Source organism: Lepidochelys kempii, chromosome 1 (genome assembly GCF_965140285.1).
Source record: "Lepidochelys kempii isolate rLepKem1 chromosome 1, rLepKem1.hap1, whole genome shotgun sequence".
NCBI lineage: Eukaryota > Metazoa > Chordata > Testudines > Cheloniidae > Lepidochelys > Lepidochelys kempii.
Window position 1 is genome coordinate 8,726,024 of NC_136380.1, and position 15,449 is coordinate 8,741,472.

Consider the following 15,449-nt stretch of genomic DNA (forward strand, 5'->3'; position numbering starts at 1 on the left):
TTATCTGGCGGAGACACTCGGCTGGAGTGGAGGGGGTGCCTCCTTTCGAGGACATATCCGGTGAAGCACAAGTAACAATAAACAAAAACATTATTGTTAACTATATGTAAAGCATTCAAATGCTACATTAAAATACAGTGCTGGTAACACACCTATCCCTTTCCCGCTGACCCTTGACAAGCACACATGCTTGTCAAGGGCCCTACCATCAATAAAACCCTAAGCCCGCCCCTTGACCTCTTAGCCCTGCCCCTTGACCCCTTAGTCCCACCCACTGGAAGTCCCGCCCCCATGAGTTATTGCAAGGTGTGTCATGTTACACCCACCCCACCCCTTGACCCCTTAACCCCACCCCTTGACCTCTGCCCCCCACCGGAAGTCCCGCCCCATGGGGTATTACTTCCAGGGTCAAGGCCGCCACGTGGCCGGAAGCAAGGTATGTCATGTGACCCCCTCTAACAACTCCTCCCACTGCCCTCTACCAATCAGGATAGGTTTTGCCCCTGTAGGACTTCCCCCAAGAGGAGCTTTGACCAATCAGGGCGACTTCCGGGGCGGGGTGTCCTCTCCGGAAGTGGGTCTTGTGACCCCTCCAACAACTCCTCCCCCCATCCCGCTACCAATCAGGAGGGGTTTTGTTCCGATAGGACCAAGAGGAGATTTAACCAATTAGGATGAGTTCCAGGGGGCGGGGTGACCCGTCCGGAAATGATTCGTATGACCCCTCTAACAACTCCTCCCACCAACCTCTACCAATCAGGCCGGCCCGAGAGCAGATTTGACCAAAATAGGGCAGGTTCTGGGATGGGGTGAACCGCCCAGAAGAGGGGCGTATGACCCCTCTGCCAATCAGAGCACAGCACCATCACCCCATAAGGCCCAGCGTCGGGCAGAAGAGGCTGTCTTTTACCAAGAGCGCGTGTTTTAGAAATCGTGGAATCATGGACTCCTTCACCACCCCCGTGAGAACTTCAGATTTTGTTTTAGCCCCGAAGGCCTTTGGACTTGTGTGGAGAAAGCGCTACATCAGCGACAGTTCTGAGGAGGACCCTTTGGCCCAGCCGTTGATGGACACACCGGAAACCGACCCCGAAACCCAGCTGCTTGTGAGGCACCGCGATGAGCGTAATGGCCTCTTGTTGTCCACCCCCCAAGAGGTGGAAGGTGATCACGGCTTGGGGAAGTCACTAGTGGACAAGGTGAATGAAAAAGACGTGGCTCAGGTAAATGAATGTTTAAGAAGTGATGGTCGGGGTGGGGGTGTGTAATGGGGGGTGGGAGGGCTAGGAACCAGGGATTGTGTAAATCAAAAACCAAGCAGTGGTGTGCTTACGCTGTTTCTTTTTTGAAAAAAATCTCTCAACAGCTCGATGATGCCTTTCTGGAGGCCTTTGAGAACTTACACATCGATAGCCCTGTGGGAGTAAATGTATCATGCATCAGCTGTTTTTGCTCATGTCTGAGACACAGATCTCAAGAGGAAAAGGACAAAATGGAAGAATGAACCAGCGCAGACACCCTCATGTTAGGAGTCATGGCGCCCATTTTTACAGGCTGTTGTAAAAGGTTGTGTTAAACCAGGCGATTAATAAAACTTATTTAAATGTGTTAATATGAATGTTGTCCCCCACCCACACTTGTGTTAGTAAAAGATGGTACCAGTAACAGTCATGTCTCCACAGGCGGCTCTGTTAAAGAAAATATATTACACCCCCGGGGAAGTTGGGAGCTTTGGCGGGGTGAACCCTCTTTTTCAAGTGGCCAAAAAGCACAGTAAAACTTTCAATAGAAGACAAGTAACAGCTTGGCTTTCAGACCAGGGTGCTTATACTTTACACAAACCGGCTCGAATACGTTTTAAAAGAAACAAGACCATTGTTTCAGAAGTGGATGCGCAATGGCAGGCAGATTTGGTGGATATGCACCAGTTCTCCAAACAGAACTGCAATTTTAAGTACATCTTAACAGTGGTAGACATTCTATCCAAATATCCCTGGGCCTTAGGCCTAAGAGACAAGACGAGTGGTGAGGTATCCAAGGCCTTTAAAGCTATTTTTAGCGAAGGGCGTGTGCCTCAAAAATTACAAACCGATCAGGGGAAAGAATTTTTAAACAAACCCTTAAGCAGATTGTTAAAACGGCATGGCATTCACCATTTTGTTACTAATAATGAAGTCAAAGCAGGGGTTGTGGAGCGGTTTAACAGAACTTTAAAAACTAGGATGTGGAGATATTTTACAGCCCATAACACCTTTCGCTACATCGATGTGTTACCTGACTTTATAAAGAGTTACAACCAGAGCTTTCACAGAACTATACATACCAGACCCGCTGATGTTAACCCTTCAAATTCTCTGAAGGTATGGAAAATGGTTTATGGAGATGATTTTAAAATAAAACCGGTTGTTGCCCCTTTTCGAAAAGGCGACCACGTGAGACTATCTAAAACCAAAGGAGCTTTTGAAAAAGGTTATGAACAGACATTTACCGATGAGATATTCATAGTGGATGAAGCCTTAACCAGGGGTCAGAGACCTGTATACCGATTATAAGACTACGAGGGTGAGACAGTTACTGGATCTTTTTACCCTGAAGAATTGCAAAAAGTAAACCCCAAACGAGACAGGATTTACAGGGTTGAAAAAGTTCTAGCGGAGAAAGGAAAAGGGAGAAAAAAGCAACTACTGGTAAAATGGTTGGGGTGGCCTGATAAGTTGAACAGCTGGGTGAAAGCTTCTCAACTCTGTGACATTTAGACACAGACAACAAACAAACAAAAGTTATTCCTCCCCGCAAAGTCAGAGAAGATGAGCGACGGCGAGTTTTACATTACTTTGCCCAGCAACGCCAGCTCTGCAATTTTTCCCCAAAACACCAGCTCGAACTTTACAATACGGCTAATTAAGCCCTTGGATCTCCGGGGTGCCTGGGAGGTGGGGTTAGTGGAAATACAATACCCGCACAGCTGGAACACTATCAACAAAGACACCCCTTTTGAAGTCACCTTTGGAGATATGGCATGGAGTTTCATCCTACGACGAGGTTATTACGCGTCCATACCCGAATTACTGGATCATATGAACAGTATCATAGCTTGTCACCCCGGACCGCCTGAGATGGTCATGAACTACGGCTCTGTGGGTAAAAAAATTAGACTTAGATCCGCCGCTTTTACTTATATGTTTTCTACCAGCAGGGAGCTAGCTAACATTATGGGCTTGGGCCCCAAACACAGCGTCCAAAAATTCCCTTTCTCAGGAGACATTACAGGGGGTTTTAATTCCTTGTATCTGTACACGGATATCGTAGAACATCAGTCTGTGGGGGACTTTTCTGTTCCCCTGTTACGTTGTGTCCCTGTCCAAGGAAGGAACAACGAGTTTGTCACCATCACCTACGATAAACCTCATTACGTCCCTATCAGTAAACACCACATCGACACCATTACCATTGAAATAAAGACAGATCAGAACAAAAGCGTCTCATTTCGCTTTGGCAAGGTGATCATCAAGCTACACCTGCGCCCCCGGAGAGAGCGAGTTTTATAAAAAAGCAAAACCCTTTAAAAGAAGGACTTTGGCCCGCAGGGTCGGCCATAAGCGAAAGTCCAAGAGGAAGCCTGGGCGAAAGAGGAAACACTCGCCGGCTGATACGAGAGATATATTTTAATCAACATGGCTTTCGTTCACTGTGGGTCTGAAGAATGCACCAAATCCGAACTAGACTTGTTCCAAATAGCCCCTACGTAGACCAGCATTGAGAAAAGCATCTACCTCGAGGTGCCACCTCTGTCGGCCGTTACGGAGTCTGCCCCCATTGACTTTTTATAGCAGGGAATGGCATAGATTATATGGATTTAAACAACACACTGCTGTACCTGTGTTGCAAGATTGTAAAAGGAGATGGAACTGAACTCGAAGCGGACGCCGAGGTGGGCCTGGTGAATTACCCAGTGGCCTCTATTTTTAGCAGCTGCATGTCACGCTCAGAGACCGTCTTGTAAGCCAAAGCAACAACTGTTACCCTTACAGGGCCTTTATAGAATCGGTGCTCAATTACAGCAACGACACCCTCGCCACACAATTTTCCGCTGGCCTCTTTTACAAAGACACTGCTGGACAACAGGAAGACACAGACTTGGATGGCGAGAATCTCGGGTTTGTGAGGCTTGCAAAACTGACCGCTCAAAGCAGAACAGTAGAGCTTCTGGGTCATCTACACAGCGACCTGTTTTTTCAAGAAAAACTATTGTTGAACGGAGTGGATGTGAAAATTAAACTGACGCGCAGTAAAGATCCTTTCTGTTTAATGGGCAGCGGAACCAAAGGCTTTAAACTGTGCATTCTATCAGCATCCCTTTTTGTGAAGAAAGTACGGGTGGCCCTGAGCGTTCGTCTGGGGCACGCCGAGGCCCTGCTTACCGCTAATGCCAAATACCCCGTGGACCGTGTGGGAATGAAAGTGTTTAGCATCCCTGCGGGCAGCAGGGTCAGTAACCAGGAGAACCAGTTCCTGGAACAGTTGCCCAAAATGCTTGTCCTGGGATTCGTGGATAACGATGCCTTTAGCGGAAGTTATGCTAAAAATCCCTTTCATTTTAAGCATTACGATATTAATTTTGTGGCCTTGTATGTGGATGGTGAGCAGATACCGACCAAGCCTCTTCAACCAGACTTTGAGGCAGGACGCTGCGTGAGAGAATACATGAATCTGGTACAGACGGCCGGTAAACACATGAAAGATGGTTCTCTGTTAATCGACAGTGAGGAGTTTGCACAGGGTTACACCCTATTTGCCTTTGACCTGTCCCCCGACCAGGAATGCGCCAATCACTATTCCCTGATTAAAACCGGGAACCTGAGAGCAGAAATTTGTTTTGGGAAGGCTTTAACCATTACTGTCAATATGATTGTGTATGGGGTTTTTGACAACGTCATAGAGATAAATCAGAGGAGAAATGTTCTGTTTGACTACATGTGAACATGGACACCGTGCAGCTCTCACGTGTCTTATCAACGGACGCTTACACGAAAAAGAATTTCTTAGACGTGTTTCCCTGCGATTGGCTCCCTGACGGCAAGCTGTCTCAGAGACCCCTAGGTTTGGTGGTCAACACGCATCCACACAGCCGACCGGGTGAACACTGGCTTGCCGTGTATCTGGTGGAGCATAACCTTGGAGAGTTTTTTGACTCATACGGGCATCCCCCGAACAGTGTGTTCTTTCCTAAAAGCATTATGAAATTTTTAAACAAAAATGCCACAGACATTGTGTTTCACAACAGACAATTACAAGACCCCAGCTCCGTTGCCTGCGGCTATCACTGCGTGTTTTTCTTACACCCTCGTAGCAAGGGTTTATCTTTTGACCGGATTTTAAAATTGTATTCTAATGACTTAGTGCAAAACGACCGGATGGTGATGAATTTTGTAAAAAATAAATTTAAATACTTGGCCATGCCTAGCCTTGCTCAAAGCATGTTTCAACAAGCCCAGACATGTGTATCTTGCAACGATTTTCATCATGTTACCCAATAAAGCACCCCAGGTGAGGGGTTTAAAGACAATCGATGTTTGGCGTGGTTTTTTTAAAAAACAACAACAAAACACAATGACCCAATTCACAAATGTTTTATTTAAAGTAAAACATTACCAGTTTTAAAAAAAAAATAGAATGTGAAAAAGATCACAAACTGAGCCATTCGGCTCTTTTAGCCAATTTTCGTATTTTAGATGGCAAAAAGGGGTCACTGTAGTATATACTGTAGTATAAGGGCGCTACCATCAATCGAACTCTAACCCCGCCCCTTGAACCCTTAGCCCCACCCCTTGACCACAGAAGGATAGATGCTAAATGATTATAAGTGATAAAAACAGATCAAGGCAGGTTACTCAGGAAATGAAACAAACTTGCAGCATAAGGCTAGTACATGCTTGATAGGATTTGAATCAGCAATATCTCACCCTGACTGATGATACAAGCAGGCTTACAGATTCCTGAAGAACAGGCTGTACCTGCTTTGAAGCCTGGGTTCCCCTTCCCAATTCAAACTCCTTTGTCTTCCTGAGCTTCTTGCCGCTGTTGAGTTGTGGGGCAGTGAAGACAAGAGATGATTTCACTCCACACCTTTTATAGTTTCTTCCAGTTTTCTGAAAAGTCTGTATATGTGACGTTGGGGGTCCACCCCCATTGACCAAGCATTCTCTGTTGTCTCCGTACTCCCTCCGTGGAGGCTTTCTTATACAGAGTTCCTGTGCTAGTGGATTCTTCCCTCGATGAGTGTTTATGACAGCAATTAACACTGTCTAGCTAGTCCTTTGACATACCTGAAAGGCTGGTTTTGGGTGTTTCCAGCCTCGTATCACAAGTTAGGAACTCACACAAAGCATGATTTCATTACTTCATATACCCAAGGAGATATTAATGTTAAGCAGATTAAGCCCTTTAGAATAATAGCTCACAGGACATACTTTGTACAAAACGTACCATAATTACATCACCGTGGTAAATATAGAGTGCTTTGGAGTGCAGAGTGTCACAAGGACAATCCAGAGAGTTACAGGAGGTGGGGAGGAGAGGAGAGAGTGAGGGGCAGGGCCTTGAGGGGAAGACGCAGAGCAGGGGCGTAACCTGGGGGAAGATGCATGCTACATGGGTGGGGGCTCATGCTTCCAGTTACCAGGAATTAGAAAGGCGGCAACCCTCGGAGTTGCACATAGTCAGATTCCCCATTTGTCATACTGACACAGCACAGTAAAGTGAGGAAAGGGTTTCAGGTCTCTTTGACTGGCCAGTCAGTGATTCAGGGAAGAGAACCCAGCACATGTCACCAGCAAGCGCTGCATGGAGCTCAGTCTGACAGCCAGATCACCAGGAGAAAGCTTTATGACCCTTAATGAGTAAAGAGCTGGAGCAGACTATCCCGAATCTGTTGGCTCCTCACCCCATAGATGATGGGGTTTAACATGGGGGGCACCAGGAGATACATGTTGTTCATGAGAACGTGGAAATGCAGGGCCATATTGTGCCCAAACCGTTCTGTGAGGGCGGAGAAGAGATGTGGGATGTAAGAGCCTAAGATGACACAGAGGTGGGAGCCACAGGTCCCAAAAGTCTTGAGGCGGGCGTCCTTTGTTGGGAGGCTGAAGATGGCCCTGAGGATCTGGATATAGGACACAGTGATACAAAACACATCCACACCGGTCACCAAGAATGCCACAGAGAGGCTGTAGTAACTACTGATGCGGATGTCGGCGCAGGCCAGCTTCACCACAGCTATGTGCTTGCAGTATGTGTAGGGAATGATGTTGGTTCTGCAATATGGCCACCTCCTCGCCAGGAAGAGATAGGGCAATACGAGCATGATGCCACGCAGCACCACGGCCAGGCCAATTTTGGCCACCACAGGGTTTGTCAGAGTGGTGGAATGTCTCAGGGGATCACAGATGGCCACGTAGCGATCAAAAGCCATGGCCACAAGGATCCCAGAATGCATAGCAGAGAAGCTGAGAAGGCAGAACATCTGGGTGAGGCAGGCGCTGAAATTGATCTCCCTGGAATTGAACCAGAAGATGCTCAGCATTTTGGGTAGGACGGTCGTAGACAGGACCACGTCGGCGACGACCAGCATGCAGAGGAAATAGTACATGGGCCCATGGAGGCTTGGCTCCCTCTTCACGATGAACAGGATTGTGAAGTTCCCCAAGATGGCTATGGCATACATCGCACAGAAAGGGATGGAGATCCAGACATGGGCTGCCTCCAGGCCAGGAATGCCCAGCAGGATGAAGGTGGAAGGGTTGGTAAAGTCGGTTGAATTGGAATCTGACATGGAGTAGGAGAGAAGGTTTCCAATGCTGAGGCAGAATGGTGTTTCCTGCATGTACCGTGCGTCCCCCTGACTTCCTGTATGTGCCCAGGGTCTAGGTCGATGGTCACAGGAGAAATGCCTGGATGGAAAGAAAATGTTAATATTAGACATTACATACACAGCTCGAGGCTTGTCTCATGGATGGAGCAGGTTGGTCGCTCTTCACACACTGAAAAATGACATTTTAATGATTAAGATAAATGAATTATGAACAATTGACCCTACTAATGTCAGTTCCATATTTTATGGTGCTCCTTTCGTCAATAATTCCTACACATCGTGGTATGGGAAACATTAATAGGCACCAGCACGAAACACGAGTGGATGCTGGTTTTCCCTCATTGTTCCTTAGGCCTTATCTGCACTGCCAAGTTTTTTTGCCAAGAGGCAGCATTTGGTGAAGAAATAGTGGAGGTGTAAACACTACAAAGCCACTTTTGAAGACAGAACTCCTCAGTTTCAGTGGCGTAATAAAGGCACCTTAACGAGAGGTGTAAGGGTTTGCAACAATGATTTCTTTTAAAGGCTTTTTCGTCATTGACCAAAGTTTCAGCAAAAAAAATCTGCCAATTTACACATAGGCTCAATACAATGAAACCCAGGCTACAGAGTCCATGCTGTAGGGAGTTTCCCATTCACCTAGTTATTGAAAATCTGAGAGTGGGAAAAAAACACCTTTGCCAAGACATGTGCCAGGGGAAACATCCCAACTAGAACACACCTCAGGGAAAAGACTTGGGCATCATTGATAGCAGCTCCACGGAAACACCTGCTCATTTGCGGTAGTGGCCACAACAAAGACAATGTTCAGATGTGTAAGGAATGGGATGGAGAATATCCTGCTCTGGAGATGCACTCACTTTTGCTCACCCAGCCTCTATAAAGGATGTAGCAGATAGAAAGGGGATTTCCCAGGCAGCCTATGAGAATGGGGGAGGCTGGCGTATGCGGAAAGACTGAAAAGTCTGGGACTGGTTAGTTTAGAGAAGAGACAATTAAGGGGGCATACGATAGAGGAGAACAAAATAAAGAATGGAACTGATTACATTGATATGGACAAACAGAGAACAGCTCCCAGCCAGTAATAGCTATCTACAGATACCCTTCAAAAGGGCCAATTCCCCAAAGATAAGGCAAATGATCAGCAAAACTGAGTGGGAGGAAAAATGTAGACAGAAAAATGGGAATGAAAAATGGGGGAAGTTCTTTAAGAAGAGTTTATGAGAGATCTAAAAAGCCATGATTCCACAATCAAGAAAGTAGAGAACTTTGGTTAAAAACCCAGTTCAGTAGCAAAGTGAAGGCAGCAACTGAGGTGGGGGAAAGCAATATATAACAAATGGGGAAAAGGGAAAATAGATAGCAAGCAATAGAAATTGGAAGTTATGAAAATAGATACAGGATGTTACAGACATTGGGGGAAATCCATGCTTTGCAGGGCCAAGGATAACAAAAAGGAGGTTATTAATTATCTTAAGAAGAAAAGTAACCCTCAAAAATGTGTAGGCCAGTTCCAAGAGGGAGAAAGGAAACTTGTTAATGTTGGAGAAAAGGGAGATGTGTTCAAGAAATTGTTTTGTTCTGCATTTGGAAAGGAGCAGTATCAGGTACTCAGATCACACACGGTCTAACTTGGATTTAAACTTGGAGAGTGGTCAGTTTGGATGAGGTATTACCAGCAGGAGAGTGAGTTTGTGTGTGTATGGGGGTGGGGGGGATGTGAGAAAACCTGGATTTGTGCTGGAAATGGCCCACCTTAATTATGCACATTGTAGGGAGAATGGTCACTTTGGATGAGCTATTACCAGCAGGAGAGTGAGTTTGTGTGTGTGATTTTTGGGAGGAGGGTGAGGGGGTGAGAGAACCTGGATTTGTGCAGGAAATGGCCCAACTTTATTATCATGCACATTGTGTAAAGAGTTGTCACTTTGGATGGGCTATCACCAGCAGGAGAGTGAATTTGTGTGTGGGGGGGGGTGGAGGGTGAGAAAACCTGGATTTGTGCTGGAAATGGCCCACCTGATGATCACTTTAGATAAGCTATTACCAGCAGGACAGTGGGGTGGGAGGAGGTATTTTTTCATATTCTCTGTGTATAAATAAAGCCTGCTGTAGTTTCCACGGTATGCATCCGATGAAGTGAGCTGTAGCTCACAAAAGCTCATGCTCAAATAAATTGGTTAGTCTCTAAGGTGCCACAAGTACTCCTTTTCTTTTTACAAATTATCTTGCATATTTCAGCTTTGCATAACAGTATATATCAAGCTAATGTGACCTGATGGGAAGAATTTTTACTGATGCATGACAGTCAAATTATAGAATTAAATGACCCAATTTATGGACAATTTTTATTTGTATTACTTGAGTTTTGTTTGCATTATCCTCTTTGGGATTTGGGGAATCCTATTAATTTAGCAATTTTTACACACCTTGTTACTATTATCTCTGATTTCCCTATTCATACTTTATGAGCCTCTTTTCATATTCTTATTACTCAGTTTACCATTGACAGACTAAAATATAATTGACTGCACCACTGATTCCAATCCAAGGCCATTTCCAGGAAGAAGCCTTTTTGTTTTCTAACTTGCAGTGGCAGCAGAAAGTGTTTTGTGTCTAGACATTCTGGAGTGCAAAAAATTACCAGTATGTTTATACAAACATTTATGTGTCTGTGGATGAGAGGTAAATGTACTGAAAGCACATCACATTCCTTTTTTCTGTTTCCAAAATTGAGGGGAAAGTTGAAATACATTTCTGAGCCTTTAGAAAGTTATGTGATCTGCTGCTGTGCTTTTTTAAATTTAATTTTATTTTTTTAGTATAACCATTTTCATTTATGTATTTATTTTTTGTATTACACGGTCATATAAAATTAATAATAGGTTTTTAAAAAATACCAATATATAAAAAAACAAACATGTCTATAATCAAAATATAAATGGATCCAGAAATAAACACAAAATCACAGTTTTATCAGCATGCTTACTGCAATGAGATGTTTCAAAGGGAAAATCATTAATTCGGTTTTAGAGTTGTTAGTATAAATACCAAGAGACCCCAGTGGTCTCTTCCTGCAGTTTGTAGTGTTTTTTTGCAATAGAGAAGGGGCACAAGACAGGGTAGAAATGAACAGAAAGGAGATTATTAAGCCCACACAAAACCTGTAACTCCCTGGGTCTCTAGTTTCCTTGTGCCGAATTGGAATTAATTTGAAAACTGGATACAATTAATTTAGGATTGAATAGAGACTGGGAATGGATGGGTCATTACACAAAGTAAAACTATTTCCCCATGTTTATTTCCACCCCCCCAACCCCCCGCTGTTCCTCAGAGGTTCCTGTTCACTGCTGGAAATGGCCCACCTTGATTATCATTATAAAAGGTTCCCCCCCCCCGCTCTCCTGCTGGTAATAGCTCATCTTAAGTGATCACTCTCCTTATAGTGTGTATGATAACACCCATTTTTTCATGTTCTGTGTGCATACAAATCTCCTCACTGAATTTTCTACTGAATGCATCCGATGAAGTCAGCTGTAGCTCACGAAAGCTTATGCTCAAATAAATTAGTTAGTCTCTAAGGTGCCACAAGTACTCCTTGGCTGCTACTCTGAAACCGGTCATGAAACACTTTCCAGTCCATTAGCAGTCAAAGAGGATGTTAAACAGCATCTACAGTAGAACCTCAGAGTTACAAAAACCAGAGTTACGAACTGACCGATCACCAAACTTCTCATTCCAAATCAAAAGTAGGCAGTCGGGCAGCAACAGACCCCCCCCCAGCCCTTACACCCCAAAGGAAATAAAGGACAGTTCTGCATTAAACCTAAACTATTAAAAAATAAAAGGAAAGTTTTTTAAAAAAGATTTGACAAGTTTAAGAAACAGTGGAAAAGCTGATCTGGGATAAGTTAAAAAAAATCTAGGAGTCTAATTAATGCCAGTCAACAATATGGTTTTATGGAAACAGGTCTTGTCAAATAAATACGATTTCATCCTTTCATGAGAGTACACGTTTGGTTGATCAAGGGAACCATACAGATGCAACAGACTTCGATTTCTCTGAGGCATTTGATTTAGTCGGGGAAAACATTCAGTTAACATAATGAACAATATACGTCACTAGAGCACATGTTAAATGGAGTAAAAACGAGCTCACTGACAGATCTCAGAAAGCAGTTGTGAGTGGGCCATTGCCAGGAAAAGGGGTTGTTTCTCATGGGGTTCTGCAGGGATCAGGTCTAGGCCCGGTGCGATTCAGTATTTTCATCAATCATCTGGAAACAAATAGAAAATGATTGCAGGTAAAATCTACGGACGACCCAAAGATTGGCAGAGTGGTTACAGTGAGGCAGTCAGGGCAGGCCTAGCGATTGATCTACAGTGTTTGTTGAGTTGGGCCCATGCAAACAAACTGTTTTAATACAGTCAAATGCAAAGTGATCCTCTCGGAACATGGAATGCAGGCCCCACAACCATGCTGTGGCACAGTATTATGGAACGCAGGGATGCTGAAAAGGATTTAGGGGTCATTGTGGACAACCAGCTTATTGCAAGCTCCCAATGCAATGCTGTGGCCAAAATGCCTCACGCGATCCTTGGTTTCATAAACGGGGGAGTGGTGAGTTGGAGCAGGGGAAGGGTTTTATCTCTGGACATGGCATTGATGAAACCGACCGTGTCCAGTTCTTCAGTCCCCATTTCAAAAAGGATGTTGAAAAACTGGAGAGGGTGCAGAAAAAAACCACAAAAATGTTTGGAGACTGGAGAAAATGCCTGACAGAGAAAGAGATTTAAAGAGCTTCATCTATTTATCTCATCTAAAAAGACAATCAAGCAGAGCCTTCCATGGGGAGAAAACCATGGGAACTAAGGGGCTCTGTAATCTAGTTTAGAAAGGCAGAGGAAGACCCAATGGCTGGAAGCTGAAGCCAGACAAATTCCACTCGGAATTATGGGCCAAATGATCAGCACTCGGGGTGATTAATCATTGGGACAAACTGCAAAGGGAAGTGGTGGATTCTCTAACTCCCCATGTCTGCAGATCCAGACTGGATGCTTTCCTGGAAGATCTGCTTGAGGTTTTGTCTACACTTAATACACTACTGAGGCACTGTGAAGTGCTTCAGTGTAGACACGACTTCCAGGGATGGTCTGTGTATTCCCGTCAGTGAGGATAATTCACCTTCCCGAGAGGTGGCAGCGAGGTCAATGGAAGAGTTGTTCCACTGACCTCATTCTCTCTACATCGGGTTAGGTTGATATAGCGACAGCTCTCAGGGGGTGTGGATTCTTTTGCTGTTGCAAAAAAAGCAAATGCAATTTTGGGTTGCATTAACAGAGGCATAGCATGCAAGTCATGGTAGGTGATTGTACCTCTCTACTCAGCACTGGTTAGGTGCTGTGTGCAATTTTGGTCACCGCTGTGTAGAAAGGATGTAGAGAAACTGGTAAGGATCCAGAGATGAGTGACAAAGATGATCCAAAGGATGGCATGCAAACCATGTGCGCAAAGGCTGAAGGAATTGGTTGTGTTTAGCTGAAAAAAGATTAAGGAGGGACATGAGAGTGGTCTTCAAGTATTTGAAAGGCTGCCATAAAAAAGATGGAGAAAAATTGTCCTTTTGAGACAAAGAGCAGGTCAAAAGGCAATTGGTTCAGAGTGCAGCAGAGCCGATTTAGATTCAATTTCAGGAAAAACTCCCTAACTATAAGAACAGCAGGACAATGAAACAGACACCTAGGCAGGTTGTGGAAGCTCCTTCACTGAAGGCTTTCTAAGGAGGCTGGAGCCATCTGTCTTGGATGGTTTAGATACAACAAATCCTACATCTTGGCAGAGGGTTGGACTAGCTGACCCTTGAAGGTCCCCTGTGGCTCTAGGATTGTACAATGTAAAATCCTAGTGTCGACTAGGTCTTAGTCAAACACAAGTTTTGGAGTTCAATACAGGGGTAACTTGGCTTAAATTTAACGGCTTTTGTTCTACTGGAATTCAGACAGAATGATCTAATTGTCCCTTCTGATCTTAAACCCTATGAATCTATGGATAAAGAAATTAAGTCAAGCATTTATATTTACTCTGTCTCATAACACAGGAACAAGGGAACATTCAAGTACATTGAAAGTCTGAATATATAACATTGAGAAAGAAAAATTGTTTACCTAATCCATATTTGGCCTGTGGAACTCCTTGCCACACACATTATTGGAGCAAAGAGCATAGTTGAATGGGATTCACAAATGGATTGGGCATTGTAGGTGGTGCTGGTGACACCATAGTTAGTTAATGCTGTCTGACACATTCAATTAGGAGACCTCATTTTCAGTTGGTTATAATTTTGCCAAATTTTAACCATTTGGACTGAAATTTCCCACACTGGGTTTCTGCTTCTAGCTGAATTGTTTTTGAAAGTTTCAGACCTAAGAGTTCAGCCAAGTTCTCAAATGAAGCCAGGAGAAAAGCGGTCTTGCCCATGTTGAAAAATTCATATAATTATTCCAGTGAGGAGCCCTACCCCCTCCATGCTTTCCATCACAAAGTCAGGTGAGAGCCATCCCCGTTAACAACCAGAGGCCTGAAATGCAAGAGGAGGAGGGAGAGTCCCTCTGCATTAGCTCACACACAGCTGGCTCCTGAGGTCTTTACTCAATTCTTACTCCAAGGGGAGTTTTGCTTCTATGGGGCTTGAGAACGTATGGGCCAGGGCCTCGTAATTTGGCCTTGTATTCTACATCTACTAAAACCTTTCATTCTGAAGCATCCCCTGTGCCACTGAAATGCAGCCATCTCGGGGCTAGAGCCCATCAGCCAGGGGCAGAGCAAAGGGGACATTTTGGCCAGTGATATTGGAGCAAACTCATCCCCTGTGGCAAAGGTCCCAGCATGTTTAATGGTTGTGCAGAGCGGAAAGGACCACAGACCTATTCTCTGTCCCATAACGCCCACATTGCACTGGGTTTGTCAAGCAAGTGAGCTCCTCAGCAAGAGACAGGTACCTGTGAATTCTGAGCCAGACGTGTCTTCCCTGGGAATCCTCTGCAGACAGCCGTGTTCCACACCTCTCTCACCCCAGCATCTGCAGCAGCGTCCAACGCTGAGAGCCGACCTGGGGTGTGCACCGTTTATAATCTAGCTGTGCACATTCCCAGGGGGGGTCACTCAGCCTCTAGGAGAGAAGTGGCATCTGGATGCAAATAGGCTGGAAACCGTAGACACTCTAGCCAATGTCTCTCTTTCAGTGTCTGTGCTTCTGAGTTCTTTATCCAGGTTTAGAAGTAAACAGTCATTAAGGAACGTTCCCAAAGGGAGATGAGAACTCTTGGGCTCTCCACTGAGTCAGAGAGGAATTGGCTGCTCTGTGTATTTGTGTATATTTAAAAAGTAGAGTTGATTAGGAAGAAAACTAGGGATAATGGTCAGCTCTCCATAGAGTCTGATACCCTGTAAATGCCCAGTATTAATGGTTAGATAGTAGACAGAGAAATCTGGAGAAAGGTGACTATATGACTATAACAAGGTTTAAAAGAGAACTGGGACTATAACAGGGTTTAAAGGAGACCTGGATAAATTCATGGA

General features: G+C 44.7%; 1 protein-coding gene across 1 annotated transcript; it reads right to left on the bottom strand.

The window, feature by feature from the left end:
• Positions 1–6,892: 6,892 nt before the first annotated feature.
• Positions 6,893–7,882, bottom strand: LOC140899063 (olfactory receptor 52R1). The gene has a single exon (XM_073313853.2). The coding sequence runs from the start codon at positions 7,880–7,882 to the stop codon at positions 6,893–6,895; it is 990 nt and encodes a 329-aa protein (XP_073169954.2).
• Between the last annotated feature and the right edge of the window lie 7,567 nt (positions 7,883–15,449).

Excerpts from the sequence above, each read along its gene's own strand:
- LOC140899063 (XM_073313853.2), bottom strand. The coding sequence starts at position 7,882 with ATGCAGGAAACACCATTCTGCCTCAGCATTGGAAACCTTCTCTCCTAC.